Source organism: Chiloscyllium punctatum, chromosome 5 (genome assembly GCF_047496795.1).
Source record: "Chiloscyllium punctatum isolate Juve2018m chromosome 5, sChiPun1.3, whole genome shotgun sequence".
In the NCBI taxonomy this organism is placed as follows: domain Eukaryota; kingdom Metazoa; phylum Chordata; class Chondrichthyes; order Orectolobiformes; family Hemiscylliidae; genus Chiloscyllium; species Chiloscyllium punctatum.
In genome coordinates, this window is record NC_092743.1 from 95,774,824 (window position 1) to 95,793,186 (window position 18,363).

The 18,363-nt window shown below is 41.3% G+C and overlaps 1 protein-coding gene across 1 annotated transcript in view; it reads left to right on the forward strand.

The window, feature by feature from the left end:
* Positions 1-3,494: 3,494 nt before the first annotated feature.
* Positions 3,495-18,363, forward strand: part of bmp6 (bone morphogenetic protein 6) — a 134,125-nt gene continuing 119,256 nt past the window's right edge. The window contains exon 1 of the mRNA XM_072570813.1: positions 3,495-4,182. Within this exon, the coding sequence (XP_072426914.1) occupies positions 3,726-4,182 (457 nt within the window). The 5' untranslated portion in view covers positions 3,495-3,725. The remainder of the gene's footprint in view (positions 4,183-18,363) is intronic.

Here is an 18,363-nt window from a genome sequence, read left to right on the forward strand (position 1 = left end):
TCCTCCACTCTTCTGGCAGTACTCCTGGGGCTGAAAGCTTTAGTTTTCTGCTGCTAGAGTGGAGTCTTAGACAGAGAGGCTTCCTCTTAAAAAATCAAAAGGGTCAATCTGTTTCTTTCAATGCTTCTTTCCACTAGACTGAAGAAAGATCCAGCACGTGAGAATAATAGCTGTGCTGCTGAACTGCCTTTGCCAAGGGTGTGTTAATGAGATGTTGCCTATATTAGAACATTATATTAGATTATATTAGGCAACATATTAGATGTTGCCTATATTAGTGGTTAAATAATACATTATCTTGGTTAGTATTTCAATGGTGTAAAATTATGCCAATTCTTCTTTTTGTTGTATTTTAACTGTGTTATAAGAATAAAGTGTATTTGATTAAAAATTAATGGTAGACCAATTAAACCATATCTGGAACACAGTGCCTTTTTAAAAACATAAAGATTAGGCTCTAGGCTATTCCCATAAAATACTTTGGGGGTCTGATCTGGTCCATAACTACTAATTGATTTTTATTTAACAATAGATTGAAGGGTTATTGAGAGTGGGCAGCAAGTGAAGTTGCGGCCGAGCTGAGATCAGCAATGATTATATTGAATGGTGGAGCAGGCTCAAGGGGCTGAATTGCCTAAACCTGCTCCAAGTTCTTATGTTCTTCCATTGACATTGCAGTGGGAATTTTCAAGTGGAACATGCAAGGAATTCTGCTCCCAAGATTGTTCTACTGCATCCGTTACACCCGATGTGGTCTCTGCTACATCGGGGAGACAGGATGCCTTCTTGCGGATCATTTCAGAGAACATCTCTGGGACACCCACACCCAACAACCCCACTGGCCTGTGGCTGAACACTTCAACTCCACCTCCCACTCCGTCAAGGACATACAGGTCTTGGGCCTCCTCCACCACCAAACCCTTACCACCCGACGCCTGGAGGAGGAATGCCTCATATTCTGACTTGGGAGCCTGCAACCACATGGGATAAATATGGATTTCAACAGTTTCCTCATTTCCCCTCTGCCCACATTATCCCAGTCCCAAGCCTCCAACTCGGCTCTGCCCTCTGGACCTGTCCATCACTCCCCCCCTGACCTATCACCTTCTCCCTCACCTTCATCCACCTATCACTTTCTTAGCTACCTTTCCCCAAATCCCACCCCCTCCCATTTATGTCTCAGTCCCTGCCCACTAGCCTCATTCCTGATGGAACTTATGCTTGAAATGTTGATTCTCTTGTTCCTTTGATGTTGCCTGATCTGCTGTGCTTTTCCAGCACTAGACTCTTGAGTCTGTAATGGATATAAGCCTAGCCTGACCAACCTTCCCTCATAAGACAATCGCCCATTCCAGGTATAGTCTGGTAAATCTTAGAGTAGCTGGGCTAACAGTGAGATTTAATAGATTTTCAAAATTATGAAGTGTTTAAGTAAAGTTAAGCAACACCTTATTGATATTGGGTGGGTTATTAATAACCTGAATGGGCAGATTGCAGGATCAATTCAAAACATTTTAACTGAAGAAGGCATCTGGGACAGTGCAGCTCTTGGTCAAACTTGGTATGTTTTGTGCTCATGTCATGCAGTGAGTCTTGAACCTAGATTTTTAGACTCAAAAGGCTGGAGGGCTACTAATTGAACCAGGTTTTTTTTAGTTTTGTGCAGATGGCGAAACAGAAATTGTTAGAGAAGCTCAGCAGGTCTGGTAGCACCTGTAGAGAGAAATCAGTGACCCTTCCTCAGAATTGATGAACTTGAATTTAGTTTAAACTGGAGAAAGTGAGGACTGCAGATGCTGGAGATCAGAGCTGGACATTTTCAGCTTTAGTTTAAGCTGGTATATTAATTAATTAATTTTAAATACGCTCAACATGTGGAAGAATCAAGACAAAAGTGAGTGTGCCAACAGGCGAAATATTAAGGCACATTAAGATAATGCCGTGACAAACTTAACATGTTTTTTTCAAACCGTTGTGTTGCCTTCTCAATCTGACTGGTTTCAGTGGCACTAGACTCTGCTTTTCCAGACTGAATCACAAGGTGGCGAGCACAAAACGGGAATGTCCATCCGAAACCACAGCCTGAACAAAAACCAAGTGTGAAACGGGGTGATCGATTACTTTTATTTAAAATCAAACAAAGTGAAGGGTCACGTCGGACTCGAAACATTAACTGCTCTTCTCTCTACAGATGCTACCAGACCTGCTGAGTTATCTCAGCACTTTCTGTTTTACTCCAAATTTCCAGCATCCGCAATATTTACTGTTCTTTGACCAGTTTTACTGAATGGACAATGTAGTTTTCTATTTTAGAAATAGTAGTTGCAGCTTTTGATCGTGCGCTCCGGTCATGTCAATAGAAATCACCAACATGAAAACGAAAATGCTGCCCGTGTTGGAAAGCTGAATTATAGATTTAAAAAGCAAGTGTTGGACAGAGTTAATCAAAAATGACTTTTCTTCACATAGTATTTTCATTTTTGAGTTTGCCCAACGCTTTTATATCGTAGCCAGTTCAATTTCAGTTTCAGATTTTTGACTTAGTCAAATAATTTGTGTGCTGACTGTGCTGAATTGGAAACATAAAATGCTGGAGAATCTCGATAGGTCTGGCAGCATCTGTGGAAAGGGACAGGCCTGCTGAATTTTTCCAGCACTCTGTTTTTATAATACATAATATAAACTTTTATGTATTAATTTAACCAAAGCTGTTTTAATCCAGAATTGTATGACGACACATGCAGAGGCACGCAATCGTTTAAAAAACTGAATCGTATAAAACGCTGGTGATGTATCGCTCGATGTGCAATAAATTGATACATCTCTAGTATGTTTGTAACAAGTCCAAGGGCATCGAACAACTTCAGAGCTGAACGATGACAGGGAAAAATACCCCTATTACCTGTTTCTGCAAAAGTCGGTTCACCGGCCCGTGGATTTGAGAGAGAAAATAAAACCCAAGATTTCACCCCCGCCCCCTGCAGAAATAAACACTGCTAGACTGAACATTTCCGGTTAAACACTGTCCCATTATCAAGGAGCAAGGAATGCAGCAGATAACCGCTAGAACAACATTGAGTTAATAGCCAACTCGGAAAGCTGCGCCCTGGTTCGAATATTTGATTTGAAACGGATGTAATGACTCCCAAAGACAATATAACTCCGCGTCTAAAGCTTCTTAAACGCATGTATCCGAAATTTTAGAATTAAAATAGAGTGGTTCATGAACTTCGAGGGAGAAAACAAAACTTCAGCGCCGTAAGCGGAGTTCTTTTAGCTCTGTCACAAAGAGCAAGGGGGACAAAAAAGATTCAAGCAACGAATCTAAACATTTATTTTCCCTTGGAAGTGTGCCACCGCCACATGCATACACAGAGCAGCCAGACTGATGAATGGGGAGGAGTGGAGAGTGCAGCAAAAATCCCCGCCTCCGCTGTGCGCAAATGGAACGTTGTGTCGGTCGTCTGGGTTGTCAATCAGGTGATGTAACAAAGGGTTTGGAGTGTTACCTGCTGTGAGGTTCCAATCGTTCATTCACAAGATTTGAGGAGCAGGGACCGTGTGTAAGAGAGCGCGCGCGCCGTACACGAGCTCACTGGAGAGCTACAACCTTGGAGCTCGTGTTTATTTATTTATTATATATGTAAACCATATTTATATTCAATACAAAAGCTTTGTTTTTGTTTCTGCCTCTGTATCAAAGTTTTGCATTCTATCGGTTCACTATGCGCTGGACAATGGGAGCATTTTCAATGGAGCAGGGAGTGGGATTGCTGTGGAGTGGCTGCTTGCTGCTGGAGTGGCTGGCGGTGGCGGGAGCGGCGGGCAGCCTGCTGCTGGACACTGGCGACATGCACTCGAGCTTCGTCCACCGGCGCCTGAAGCAGCACGAGAAGAGGGACATGCAGCGGGAGATCCTCTCCATCCTGGGGCTGCCCCACCGGCCACGGCCGCATTCACACGGCAAGCAGGACTCGGCGCCGCTCTTTATGCTCGACCTGTACAACGCCATGTCCAGTGGCGGCAGCGGCGGCGGCGAAGAGGAGGAGGAAGAGGAGGACGGCGAGGGCTTCTCGCACCGCTACAGAGCCGTATTCACTACACAGAGCCCGCCGCTGGCCAGCTTGCAGGACAGCACCTTCCTCAACCAGGCCGACATGGTCATGAGCTTTGTGAACTTGGGTAAGGCGAAACTTTCTCTGATCCCGCATATTCGTAATAAAGGTCATTTTGCAATTGTCTCCCTCTCTTATCACCCTTTCTTGTGGTAAATGCAATGATTAAGGGTGTAGGGCTGCATTCTTTCTCTTCCTCTTCCCCCCCCCCCCTTCCATAAAATGGGGATGGGGGTGGGGGTGCAGGAGAAAGATTGATTTGTTTCACCTTTTCTTCCCCATCTCTCTCCTCCTCCCCCCCCCCCCCCCCCCCCCCCAGCAACCAAGTGCGCCCCAGTGACAGGCACTTAAACTTCTGGTTGGGACTGTACATACCCGAAGCAATATAGCAAACGTGCCCCCCACGAACATACTCACGCCTAGCACTTGTATTATACGCGCGCAGTAGTTAAAGACGGGTTTCCAAGAGTTTATTTGTTAACCTTGGGAGTTCAATTGCCCATCCTGTTAATCGGTTTTGGGAATGAAGTGAATGCAATTCCAAGACCGCATCTAACACATTATCAAGTGATTTTTGCGTTTTCTTTTTTTAAAAAAAGTATATATGAAACCTACTACTTTCAGGATTTAAAAAAATTTTTTGAGCTTGTTTGGTCAGAAAAATGCCTATTCTGTATCACGAAGCATTGTATTGAAAGCTTGGGATGGGGGGGGCATTAAAATCTTATTGCAATTTTTGTAACAAGTTCAGAAAATTTTTATCCTTCTCAGTGCTGTGCACCTGTCGCCTGTGTATGTTTCAGGCAAAAAGTGCATTCTCTTTTTTTTAAGTGTTGGAATTCGTTCATTGGATTTAAACCATGGCACATAATGCAACAATGTTAAATCCCCATAGTGTTGCATATCTGCACCTGCGATATTTTAAGGGCTGGTGCGTTTCTTTGAAGGTACAGTACTGTGTAATTACCTGTAAACATGCTAACCCAGTGTCCAGCCCGGGGATATTGTTAATTCCCTCTTCTGCTCTAATATGAACCTCCCTCTGACTTGCACTTATTCATTTCTTTAACACAAGCGACTGTAAATAATTTAGTCAGGAGTTTTGAAACCAAATATTGACAGCAGATTCTTCTGAGTTGAATGTTTGTTTACCATAAATCTTCAGCTAACGAGTGGGTCCGCAGTCGAGCCAATCACTGGGTTCCGAGGAGAAGTGTTTTTTTTAAAAAGAGCCTTTTTCATTATGGTGGAGTTAATAATCTGCGTGTTAAAACAGGTTCCTGTGAGGTTGGTAGTATTTATTTGCGGTTAAAACATCCCTTGCTCAAGAAAGTTAAAGTATTTGCGGTTTGAAGAAAAGGTAGAAGACCTGTTAGTTGCAGAAGCCAAAATAATAGCCTTATATTTTAGCCATTGCAAGTGAATTCCAGGAGCCGGCTGATTTGAATGGGCAGGGAAGGTTCGTTGCTAATTAAGGACACTATTCTATTCGATCCTTAACCCCACTCAGACCCCAAGAGTCTGAAAATTGAATCAAATTGATGCCATGAATACATATGTGTAACTGATTTTATCACAGTTTTACAGTTGGAAAGCCTTGCATTGTTGTTCCACTTATGAAGGACTTAGGATTTGCCCATCACTGTAGTTAAGAAAAAAATTATTGCATTTTCATAAAGCCTTTATCACCACGAGGCATCTTGGGGCACTCACCAGCCAATTAAATTAATTTTTGAGCTGTAGTCACTGTTCACTATAGGTAACATGGTGCCCAATTTGCCCAGAGCAAGTGCGCACTCTCAAGCAGTCAGGCGGTAATGACCAGGGTAACCTGTATCGTGGAATAAATATTAGTCAGGTTATTTGGGACAACTTCAAGACTCTTGAAATGTGGGATCTTTTATAGATACCCAAGAGGGTGGATAGGGAGTCAATTTTAAAGTCTGATTTGAAAGCCTATTAGATGCCATTTGAATTTTGAGGCTCCCCTGTTATGGTGCAACATTTAATAAGTACTACTTGCTGTCTTTAATTACCCTGAAACGTATGTATGATGCAAAGCTGTAGAAAGCCAACATCAAATTGGTCATTAAAAAAACCCTGGTATTTTTGAAGAAGTATGGGCAGGGAGAAAGTGAGGACTGCAGATGCTGGAAATCAGAGCTGAAAAATGTGTTGCTGGAAAAGCGCAGCAGGTTAGGCAGCATCCAAGGAGCAGGTGAATCTACATTTTGGGCATGAGCCCTTCTTCAGGTATGGGCACCCAGTTTACTGAAGGAAACAGATTAAGATCTCTTGTTACAGCTAGGGATGGTACAAATGAATCTTTTCCATTCAATCCAGCACTAAATGCATTTTGTCAAGCAATGGGTATCCTGTGTAAAATTAATAGTGGACTGGGGGTGTTGAAGCTATCTTCCTTGTGCAGGTTTATCCTCTCTTTTTGTTCCATTTGGCTGGAATGAAGTAGTTGAGTTTTGTTCATGTGTTGTACAAATGGGATCCTCGCAGCCTTTTTTAATACATCAACATTAAATGTTAACACCTGGGAGATTTAAGATGATGGGGACAGTTACAAAGTAATATTCGACCCCTGGGCTCCTAAATTAAGGGTGTGAAACATGACCAAGCAATTTATGTTGGAGCAGGAAGCATTATGTTTTTAATATACACTCTTCTCTTATTTATAATGCTGACATTTCAGGGAACAGGCAATTCATTATCTTAACCAATAGAGTTAGTATCTTGTGTTGTCAGTTTTTAGCGAATTACTGGGAATGCTAAAGTAAATAAAACTTGACATTTAATGTTTCATATCTAGCTGTTGAAGGGAGATCTGATTTTACTACCATTCATAAAGAGCGGCAATACAGTTTGTTCGATACAAATATTCCCGGGATGAGTACAGCAGTGTAATGGTCAGAAGCCCAAGTTTGTTGGGTATGTGAGTTAGTTGTGCTTTAAGAAGGATTTTGAGCTCTGTATGTGGGAAGGAGCAGGGCAGGGAGCTTTAGGATTAGAAATTATTTTCAATTTTGTTGTGCTTCTCACAACCATCACCTGATGTCTCAAAGTGATTTACAGTCAAAGAAGTGCTTTTGAAGTTTAGCCAGTCATTGTAATGGAAATGATGTGACAAAGGATCTGCACACACAGGTTCTCACAAACAGTAAATCAGATATTCTGGCCAGGGCACCCAAGATAATCTGGCCTGTTCTATTTCAAAGCAGCGCCATGGGAATCTTCTATATTTATCTGAGCTGGTAGATGGGACCTTGGTTCTGCATCCCTCAGTATTAAACAAGAGTGCCTGCTGAGATATTTTTGTATTTAACCTTTTTTTATAAGCAACCCTGTTCAAAGATGTTATTACATACATCTGGAACATGCTTCTTGTTCAGGGCTAGAGACATGACAACTGTACCACAAGAGGGGTCCCAGCTGAGATATTTTACTTAATTCCTGGGGTAGGATTTGATTGTGACTAAGATAACATAAGTGAGGAAAATCATGATAGCTGAATGCTTTATCAAAGATGCAATAGAGTTCGGTACCTGTAGGGATGGCCTCACCTGGGATCTTGGATTCATGTCACACTACACCATTGCACTGTGCACAGAGACGCTCCTATGTGCGCACAGACTTATACCCTTTTATATACATATACACACAGACGCACAAGTTTGTGGGGTGAATTTGTACTTGCAGAGTTACATTATACTTTGCTCAAAAACTGCATGAATCCGTGTAAGATTCTGTCGATTAATTTTTTAGATTAGAATCAGTCTAAATATTATGGCACAGACAGCAGCACACGGGGCTGACACCAATTGTTAAAGTCCACTTGAGAATGTAACTTTTTCATGTGATTTACACGTGAAAGAAGTGAAACTATCATGGTCATTCTAACAGATGAGAGACTTAACAAACAATCAAAGTATTTTTCAATGTATAATTTCAGTTAGTTCGCACTAAACTTTTGCTATAAATTCTGTGTCTTACAATCGTGTACTCAACAACCACCTGATGGAACAGTGCTCCAAAAGCTAGTGCTTCCAATTAAACCTGTTGGACTAGAACCTGGTGTTTGATTTTTGTTTAGCAATAGAGTGGGTTAGGGAGATACAGAGGAGTTTCAGAGAAAAGAGAGGTCTGAAGAGAAAAAAAACCTTGCATTTGCATAGCACGTTTCACATACCAAAGGGCTTTAGAACCAATACAATCACTGTTATAATGTTGGAAGGTTACACATAAAGGGATACTGAGATTGTAAGGGATTCTTCACTGGAGGGCAGTATAGATCAGTGAGGTAAAGGGGATCATTAGATAGTGTGTTTGAGTACTGGATGTGGAGAGTAAAATCTTAGGTAATTTGAATTTTTAGAAGGAACAGAGCCTAAAAAGCTAACCAGGGTGGTGTAGGAAATGCCAATTGTGTAGACAGTAGAGTTTTAGCAGTGGGAGAATTATAGAACCTGTACAGTGTGGTAACAGGCCATTTGGCCCAACAAGTCCACACTGACCCTCTGAGGAGTATCCCACCCAGACTCATTCCTCTACTGTATTACTCTACATTTCCCATGACTAATGCACCTAAACTACACATCCCTGAACACTAAGGTGAATTGGCTATGCTAAATTCCCAAACTTCACATCTTTGGACTGTGGGAAGAAACCGGAGCACTCTGAGGAAGCAGATACAGGGAGAATGTACAAACTCCACATAGGTGGTTGCCCAGGGCTGGAATCGAACCCAGGTTCCTGGTGTCGTAAGGCAGCAGTGCTAACCACTAAGCCAGTGTGCCGCCGCCCAATGTAACATCTAATTTAGCAGCAGCCCATTCGGACTGAGGTTGGATGCGGGTGGGGTTAAAAGGTCTTGATGGATAAAATGGGATATTTCAAGTGCGGTCCTAACTGGAACAGAATGGTTGCATATCCTCTGTTCAATCTGTGCAAGTGACTTGGATAATTAAAGAATGGTTGGAAAGGATGAAGAGTCTTTAATGGGATTAGAAAGCAGCATTCAACTGATTTAGGGTGCTAAAATCTTAGGTGATTTAGTATCATCCACTATTAGCACTGACATAATCTAAGAAAGCATTGGAGAGGTTGACACTCGTGGAAGTTGATCCCCTGTTACAAAAGAAAAACTATTTAAATGGACCACAGAGTTAGTATGATTGATCTTCCCAATGCTTTCTGGGTGAATGATCAGGATGTTGAGTTTAGATCTGGAGGAGGAACTTCATGGATGTTGGACCATCTATCAGATGTCCGGTCTTAGTGAACAATAATTCCATTCTCTTGGATTGGAAGGACAAAACTATCATCTGTGATTTCCACCACAAGCTGTTTGCCATCATCTGAATCCCACTCACCAGCACAGTTTAGATGGTAGATGAAGATTCAACCCCACAAGCTGAGGATCTGACTCCATATTATTTAGCACAAATACAACTTCTACTTGCATCTCCATTATCAAACTATCTCTACCCAATCTTCAGCCCATTGAAACATACCTTTATCACTTCGTGTGTAATTTCATCTATTGCTTTCCTTGCTAGCTTCCCCGCTTAAACTTCAACTTATCCAAAACTCTACAAAACTTCCCCTTGCTAATTACCCCACCCTGTGGTGATTCACATTTGCCTTCCGTTGGCTCAACAGTTCAAATAAAAAAATAAAAACATATATGGCTTTGGCCTTCCCTATCCTTGTAGTATATGTCAATCTCTCAGACTGTACTCTGAATTCAGCGCAATCTCTAACTCTATCATTGAGTCTATTATCTCCACTTCACCATTAATAGTTGAAGTTAAGCCATATAAATCCTGTTTTCCATCTCTCGCTCGCTCTCTTTTTCTTCTCTCCCTTTCAGACCTTCTTTAAAACCTGAGGCATTTTTTTTGAACTGTATTTAATAAAGACATTTAAGTTGATAAGAGAGGGAGATGGCGATCGTTGTACTTTGTGTTACCTGAACATGCCAAGAAATTTTAGGCTACCTTATCAGTTGATATCACCCTGAAGTTAGCAGTTTTAATTTTAACACAGTGATGGTTTATTTTTCCTACTCTTAAAAATTAATTGGCAAATTTTTAAAATTAGTTTTGGAGTCACAGATGAGAAGGTGTTTCAAGGCTGTGAAATGAGAATAGCGTTTTAAGGCTGATGAGGTGCAGAAAGGGTCGATTATGAATCTAATTACAATTGATTGTTGCTTTGGGTTTTAAAACTATTTGAAACTGAAAAATGTGGAGTTCAGTTATGTACATTTTAAAAGTAGGTGTTGCCCAGTTAAGCTGTACAGAGATGCAAATCGCACCACTGACCTCCAATCAGCCTTGGTTGCTATGCAACATGGCTATTTTACATTGAATCCAAATTTAACCTTCATGTACAGGATTGTAGTTACAAAGTGTTTGTAGGTGTGCCCAACAATTTTCACTTTTTTTCTGAAAGGCCTACTTTTAAGGCAAGGTTTTAAGAGTGTTGAAATTCGATATTTAAAAGCAAATTGCATTTAAATAGTGTTTTTTGTGTACTCAACATTGTGAAGTAATTCATGCAATTAGTAATTTAAAACAGAAAAACAAAATATTCCAGATGGCTGGAATGAAAACAGAAATGCTGGAAATGCTCAGCATGCCTGGCAGTATCTGTGGAGAGATAAAACATTAGTTGCTGTTTCAGGTTGATCTTTTAGTGAATTTAATAGTATTGACTGTTTATGGAGGGATTCCACAAGTCCACTTTGGGACCAGTCTGCATTAAAGGGCAATATTGGTCAGAAATTCAGATGTATAGCCTTATTCCTGAATCCACGAAGCACAAGAGCACGACACCCTACCCGGATGAGGTTTGTTCCTTGGTTAAAGAGTGGACAATATCCTATTTCTCGTTGTTTGGAATACTCCAGGTAAATGTATAAATAACTACTTGACTGAAGAAACAAAGGTAGAATTTGGACTTGCTGAGAAGAGTTGTGTGTTTTGTCATTGAGCAGTTTCTCAGATATAAATGTGGCACTGAACATAGCTTGCAGGACATTCCTGAGTTTGAGAAATACTGGTTGCCTTTTTATCCCCCGGAGGCAAGTTCTATTGGATTTATCAGCACTAAACACTTGATCATTGCTTTTGCTGTAGGGTTTTGTTTTGTTCCTTTGGAATTCCATCTGTGTCGCAGAAATGCTTGATTGGTGCATTGTGTGTGTGTGTATGAGTAGGGGGGTGGCAGTTGGTGGGGGGTTGGGGAGAGTCAGTGTAAAAGGGAGAGGAAGAAGAGGAAGCAATTTAAAATAAAAGCTGTTGTCGAGTGCTTTGAAAAGCACTGGCCTTTTTCGCAGCAATGGAATATGTTTGGCCTGAAAGAGTTTGATCTCCACAAAGTGCAGCCTTGACTGTCATCTGTCATCAAGTATGATAGGAAGCAGCCATTTACTGGAAAACTGATGGATGGGTATGCGTCACACTTTTGTTCAGTTTAAAAGAGAGATTTTCATTTATGCAGCATGTTTCATGACAGCTGGACGTCTCTGAGCACTTTACAAACATTGAAATAATTTTTAGTGCGGTCACCTGGAGGAAATGTGGCAGTCAAGATGTGCACAGCAAGCTCCTAAACAAAATACTGAAGCTTTGATTAAGTTAACTCCCCTTTCCTCCTTTTGAAACATTGTCTTGGAATCTTTACATCCATCCGTGTAATTTAACATTTTGCCCAAAGCACCTCTGACAATGCTACTCTCCCTCAGTACTGCACCGGGCCCAAGCCCTTAAGTGAGACTTTTATCTGTACCCCAAGGTTCCAGGTTTGAAAGTGTTGTTAACAGAGCCACAGGCCAGCTGTTACATAGACTATTGTTGCAGTTGGCTATTGATGTGCCATATATCCCTTTAAAGTACTTTTTACCTTTTCCGGGGAACAACAGAAACACATCAGTACATAGTCACTGAGAATTTTAGCAGTGTTCTTTAACCAAGTATTACGGAAATCTGGACTACAATTATGATTAGATTAGATTCCCTAGAGTGTGGAAAACTGGCCCTTCGGCCCAACAAGTCCACACCAACCCTCCGAAGAGTAACTCACTTCCCTCTGACTAATGCACCTAACACTGGGTAATTTAGCATGGCCAATCCACCTGACCTGCACATCTTTGGACTGTGGGAGGAAACCGGAGCACCCAGAGGAAACCCATACAGACACTGGAAGAATGTGCAAACTCCACACAGACAATCGTTCGAGGCTGGAATCGAACCCGGGTCCCTGGCGCTGAAACTGCAATGCTAACCACTGTGCCGCTCTTCACTTTATATTTTATAAGATAGCAGGGGACTGAGGGATTTTGGGTTTAAATATATTTTACCCTGGGGAAAGTTACCATATGGAATGGTGTGGCTCGGTGGCACAGTGGTTAGCACTGCTGCCTCACAGCGCCAGAGACCTGGGTTCAATTCCCGCCTCAGGTGACTCTCTGTGTGGAGTTTGCGCGTTCTCCCTGTGTCTGTGTGGGTTTCCTCCAGGTGCTCCGGTTTCCTCCCATAGTCCAAAAATGTGCAGGTTAGGTGAATTAGCCAAGTTAAATTGCCCGTAGTGTTAGGTGAAGGGGTAAATGTAGGGGAATGGGTCTGGGTGGGTTGCGCTTCGGCGGGTTGGTGTGGACTTGTTGGGCTGAAGGGCCTGTTTCCACACTGTAAGTAATCTAATCTAAACGTCCTTCACTTGATGCACTGTACTGCATACCACTGAATCAACTCCCTTCAATTCATTTTCTTTTTTTTTTAAGAATCCCTACAGTGTGGAAACAGGCCCTTTGGCCCAACAGGTCCACACCGACCCTCTCTCCCACCCAAACCCATTACTCTATATTTACCTCTGACTAATGCACCTAATTTACACATCCCTGAACGCTATGGGTAATTTAGCATGGCCAATTCACCGAGCCTGCACAGCTTTGGATTGTGGGAGGAAACCGGAGCACCCAGAAGAAACCCACACAGACATGGTGAGAATGTGCAAACTCCACACAGTCGCCCGAGGCTAGAATTGAACCCGGGTCCCTGGCGCTGTGAGGCAGCAGTGCTAACCGTGCTGCCCTTCCATTGTAGATGATTTGAGAATTTGGTCATTTTTGAATTTGGGATGGTGCTTTTTGAGAGTAACTCCCCTCTTAACCTATTGAATAACGTATCAGTTTAGCAAATTAGTCCTGTACACTTGTGATTTGATACTCTGGATATTGAATAGTGTGAAATTTCCTTAGAATAGAAGTACAACCTACCTGCAGGTGCCACCAGCATGTATATCAGTAACACTGACAGTGGGTGGTCTGCACTCCTGGGTCCAACAATTCAAATTGCTGGTCTGTATATGCATGATCAGTGGGCTTGATGTCATGGGTACGTGGAATTACTGCACTGATATGAATTGTGCACAAGCACCTTCACTTGTTTTACTGGATGTTTGGTGCATAATAATCGAAGTAGCCCTTGATAAGAACCAACGTTGCTAGCATTGAACAAAACTTTGCTATGACAGTCAGTGGCATTTAAATTCAATTAATCAAATCTCTTGAATTGAAAGCGTGTTGTAATAGCCTTATGTCCCTTTTTGTTTCTTGACCATTCTACACCCCTGATCAAAAGCTGTTGTGGAGTTAATTGGTGCACCAGTGTACTTGAATCATTATTTAGGTACAGTGTAACTGTTTATTTCTCTGAATTGAAAATATAATAATTCAACTATAGTATGTTGCAGAGGGAAAGCTTGCCAAGTACATATTTTGAAATTGAAGACTAAGCAGCCTTCTGGCAACAATTGAAGGTCAAACAAGGTAATAACAAGAGGACGAGGAAAAATGGGTTGTGTTCATAATACTGCAATGTGGACTGAGGGAAGCTCGAAGGAATCTAGAGAAGAAGCAAAGTGATGCCAGTAGCCCCATAATGCTCCTGTGAAGAGACACAAAAGATGATTGTGTTTCAAAAAAAACAAATTTGCATAGCCCAGTGAATAAAAGATTGGCTATTGGTCCTCCTGGAGTTTAATATCCCCTCACACATGACATAATTAATCGTTGTTTTGCAAGACACGTGGACCTGCTTATGGAAATTCCATAGGCAAACAAATGTTAGTAAAATTTGTTTTGCCATTGCAGGCAAGCAATGATCATTAGACTTGCTGAAATCACCAAATTTTAGAAGTGAGGGGGATGGTGAGGAATTAAATACATTGTTTGCTTCACGGTTGTTGTGCATGACCAGTTCTGACCTTTGTTCCCCTCTAATGCGGTGGTTCTTAAAATGTAGTCCACACTGGAGTTGGTCCAAAATGCATAGCAGTGATGCACAATGAGACAGTCAAAGTCTTGCACGAGAGTAGGCCAGAGCCTTAATCCTCACTACTTATGGGATGTCACCGCAACCAAATTGGCTTCCAAACGCATGGTCCTAGTCACTTAAAAGCATGAACTCCATTGATGTAGTCTTAAAGTCAAGAATTTGTTCCTACTGATTTTTTTGTTTGAATAGATGCAAAGTAGTATCAGTTTACCAGAAGCTTATGTTATAATTTCAGTTTTGTTGAATGAACGTTAGTGTGCAAGATAAAGTTTTAAACGTGAATGCCTGTATTTTCTTCCCAAAACTTCAATGCAGTAGGTTTGCCAGCTTTTTCTATTAAGCATATCATGCTAAATATTGGAAAAGCATCAATATTTCTAGTTTCCATAAGTTGGGTTTCTTTTTATGGTGACAAGGGAGAAGGGAGTATGGTAGGGATGTGCGTGGTCTGCTGCATCTTTTGTGCTGGCAATAAGTGGTCCTCAGACAAGGTTTGAAAGCTGCTGCATTGAGGGGTCGAAGTGATTGGGTTGTGTTAAATATTTTTGCTTCCACAAGCATTGCATAACTTCACTCCATTATGTGCATTTTATATATTGTATTATTCTTGCCCTTGGGCCTTATCTTGCCAGTCCACAAGTAATTGTGGTGCTGAGCTGTTATCTCATGTCATTTTATTGTTTTTTATGCTTCCCATTGTGTCACCAGTATCGTATTTCCTTTAGATACGTTATTTAACTGCTTTCTATTGGCTGCTTAACTGGTTTATGTAATAAGGAAAGTTTGCTTAACATGTTGCCGAATATTTCCAGTTAACAATGTTTTTATTTACACTATAAGCATGTTTGCTTTAGACAAAAATGCCAGAGCATTTAGTTGAATAATTTCACAACTTTTCCCTAGAAGGGTTTGAAGTAAGCATTTAATATTTCAATTAGGTTATTATTAAACTTAAAGAAAATGGTTTTGCTTTGCATGGGTGTTGGTGAAATATTGTAAAGTTTTTGTTCTTTTGAGGCTGTAAATATTCTGTGCTTGGCATGTGACTGGAGTCACTAATGGAATACAGTAATGCAACTTTCTCAACTGTGAATAATTCTTATACAAATGTGGATATCTTGCAAATTCTTTCTCTTGCAGCTGCCTACTTTGGATTTAGCTTTTTTTTTTAAAAAAAAAGAGATTCCAGAACAATTTTTTTTTAACTTACTGTGTGCAAAATAACCAACATGTAAAACCAACTTTAATGTCCCCAGTTTTATTCTGAGGAGAAAGTGAGGACTGCAGATGCTGGAGATCAGAGTCGAGTGTGGTGCTGGAAAAACACAGCATGTCAAGCAGCATCCAAAGAGCAGGAGAATCGACATTTCGGGCATAAGCCCTGATGAAGTGCTTATGCCTGAAATGTCGATTCTCCTGCTCTTTGCCTGACTGGCTATGCTTTTCCAGCACCACACTCTCGACTCCAGTTTTATTCCCATTCGTTCCACAAGAATTTAGCTGTTGGCTGGAGCGTGATTGGTCAGTGATCAGGCTTTGAGTTTTCATGGTCTACTGCCACTCACTATCTGGGCTCTCAATTGGGCATGGTACCAGATGGCTACGGGCATGTGTAAACCGCAACCCCAGTATGAATCAATACCTTCAGGAAAGTGGAGTGAAAATTTTGTGGGGGGAATAGTTGGAGTCTTTCCCATTAGTACATCACTTTATGTAAACTGTTAGCAAATCTCTGCTGCATCCTTGCAATCCAAAACAGGAAAAGTTGAATAAATAATTTGACCTTTTTTTTTTAATAAAAGGAACCCAGTCTTTGAACTGGTGTGTCTGATAAATATGTGTGAATTATTCAGTTTGGATTAGGTCCTGACACTTGTGTATGTACGGATGCAAGCGAGAACAATCAAAGGCCTGAAAGAGGAAATCTTAACTGTCTGACCTAGGCCATCAAATATTGGAGTTTTGTAGCAAAAAAGCTGCAGCTTTGTCAGTTGGTCGGAGCTTTTTTTTTAAAATGGGTTAGAGCAATCTCTGGAAAGTGCCAACTGAGGGAATTGTATTGTACATGGCGTTTTTGAAAAGTCCAGTATTTATTGTCTATCCCTAATTGCCCTTGAGAAGAAGTCCATATTTAAGGTGATGATTGGGGTGCTGATCAGTCCAGCTGCCCCCACCCCGGATGGTGTCGAATGTTTTGTGGTGTTGGAGCTGCACTCATCCAGACGAATGGAAAGTATTCCATCAGACTCCTGACTTGTGCCTTCCAGATGGTGGCCATGCGTAAGGAAGTTAGGGAGTGAGCTATTCACTGCAGGATTCCTAGCCTCAGACTCTTTTAGCCACAGTATTTATATAGTTCCTTTCAGTTTCTGGTCAATGGTAACCAACAGGATGTTAATACTGGAAGAATCAGTGCTGGTAATGCTATGGAATGTTACTTGCTACTTACTTGCACAACCTTGATTGTTTAATGATCCTCTCTCTCGTTTCAAATATCTATTGCTTGGCACCTACAGCGTGAATGTTATATGCAGTACTACTTACCAAGCCGAAACTGAATGTTGCTCATATTGATGTGCTGCATCCATTCTACTAATCTTTTTGATTTGGTAATACTCCATGGTGCTGTTATTTCTTTAAAATGCTGATGGTGGAGCTACACCAATCTGTGTGGTGGTCAGCTCGGCAAATTATACCATTCAGTTTCTCCCTCTCTCGTTCCTACTCAGCTTCTCCTGAACGTGCGCACTGCACTTCATGGGATGATCAATAAACAAATACTGAATCGTTTGTAAGATGCGATGCTGCATCACTCTTAAAATTGCAGATCAAGTCAATTCCATCTGGGTGCAGACTTTTCAGTGTTGGTTTAATTGTCATGCATGAGTCTGTTCTGCCACATGGGTGTGGTTTGAATCTCATGAATTGTGACCGTACCACAATCTGTGCATACTGATATTTCTGCCACTGTTGGAGCCTTTATATTTACCAGATAGCAGATTTTGGGACACTGAAATGAGTTTGCTTCTTGGCACTGCAGTTACTGTCAATGCACAGAACGAGTAATCGTTATACAGTATAATTGTAGACTATGGAGCACCAATAGCTGAGGTACATGATTCAAGTTTGTGTCATGTGTTGACACTAGTTTCATTTGCTTTCCTGCATTTTCAGTACGTGAAACCGTTATAAAAGTTCTTGGTCTCTTTATATTGTTAATATGGTGCTTGAGATTTGGAATATAGGAAACAATATTGAAAGCTTGGTCCGCTTCTGAAATTTGCCTTTTGCTTGAACTCTGAACTTCATTGTGTTTGTGCACCTTGTTAACAGCATCATTGTTAACAGTGTTGTGGTGTTGTACCATCATGGTAATCTGTCACATTCTGGGCTTTGTGAAATTTTCCATAATCCCTTGGTACCATACAATGGATTTGGGAGTGGAGGGCAGTTGGTTGGACTGCTGGTTTGGATGGCAGTGTGATGCCAACAGCATGGTAAGAGATAACATTCTTTTCTCGTCTGTCCTGTCAAGACCCCTTAGGATTTTCGGTTTCAATCAACTCACCGCTTAATCTTAAACTGCAGTGAATGTAGGCCTAACCTGTCCAATCTTTCCTCATAAGGCAACCCACCCATTACAGGTATTAGCATATGTGAGGTCACTTGCTATGATACAGTGATAATATCATCAATATGTCTGTTAAAAGCATACTTGCTGTTAGATAAAACAGGAATTACTGGTTAAGATGATCCTTTTTTTTGGTATTAGTTTGGGTGAAATATAACTGCTCTTTAACAACTTGGAGAAAGAGATTGTTGCAGCACCAAAGGAATGCAGCATCTTGTTCTATATTCCCTTATATTCTCCACCCAATTCTGGAACCTTCTGGAACCTT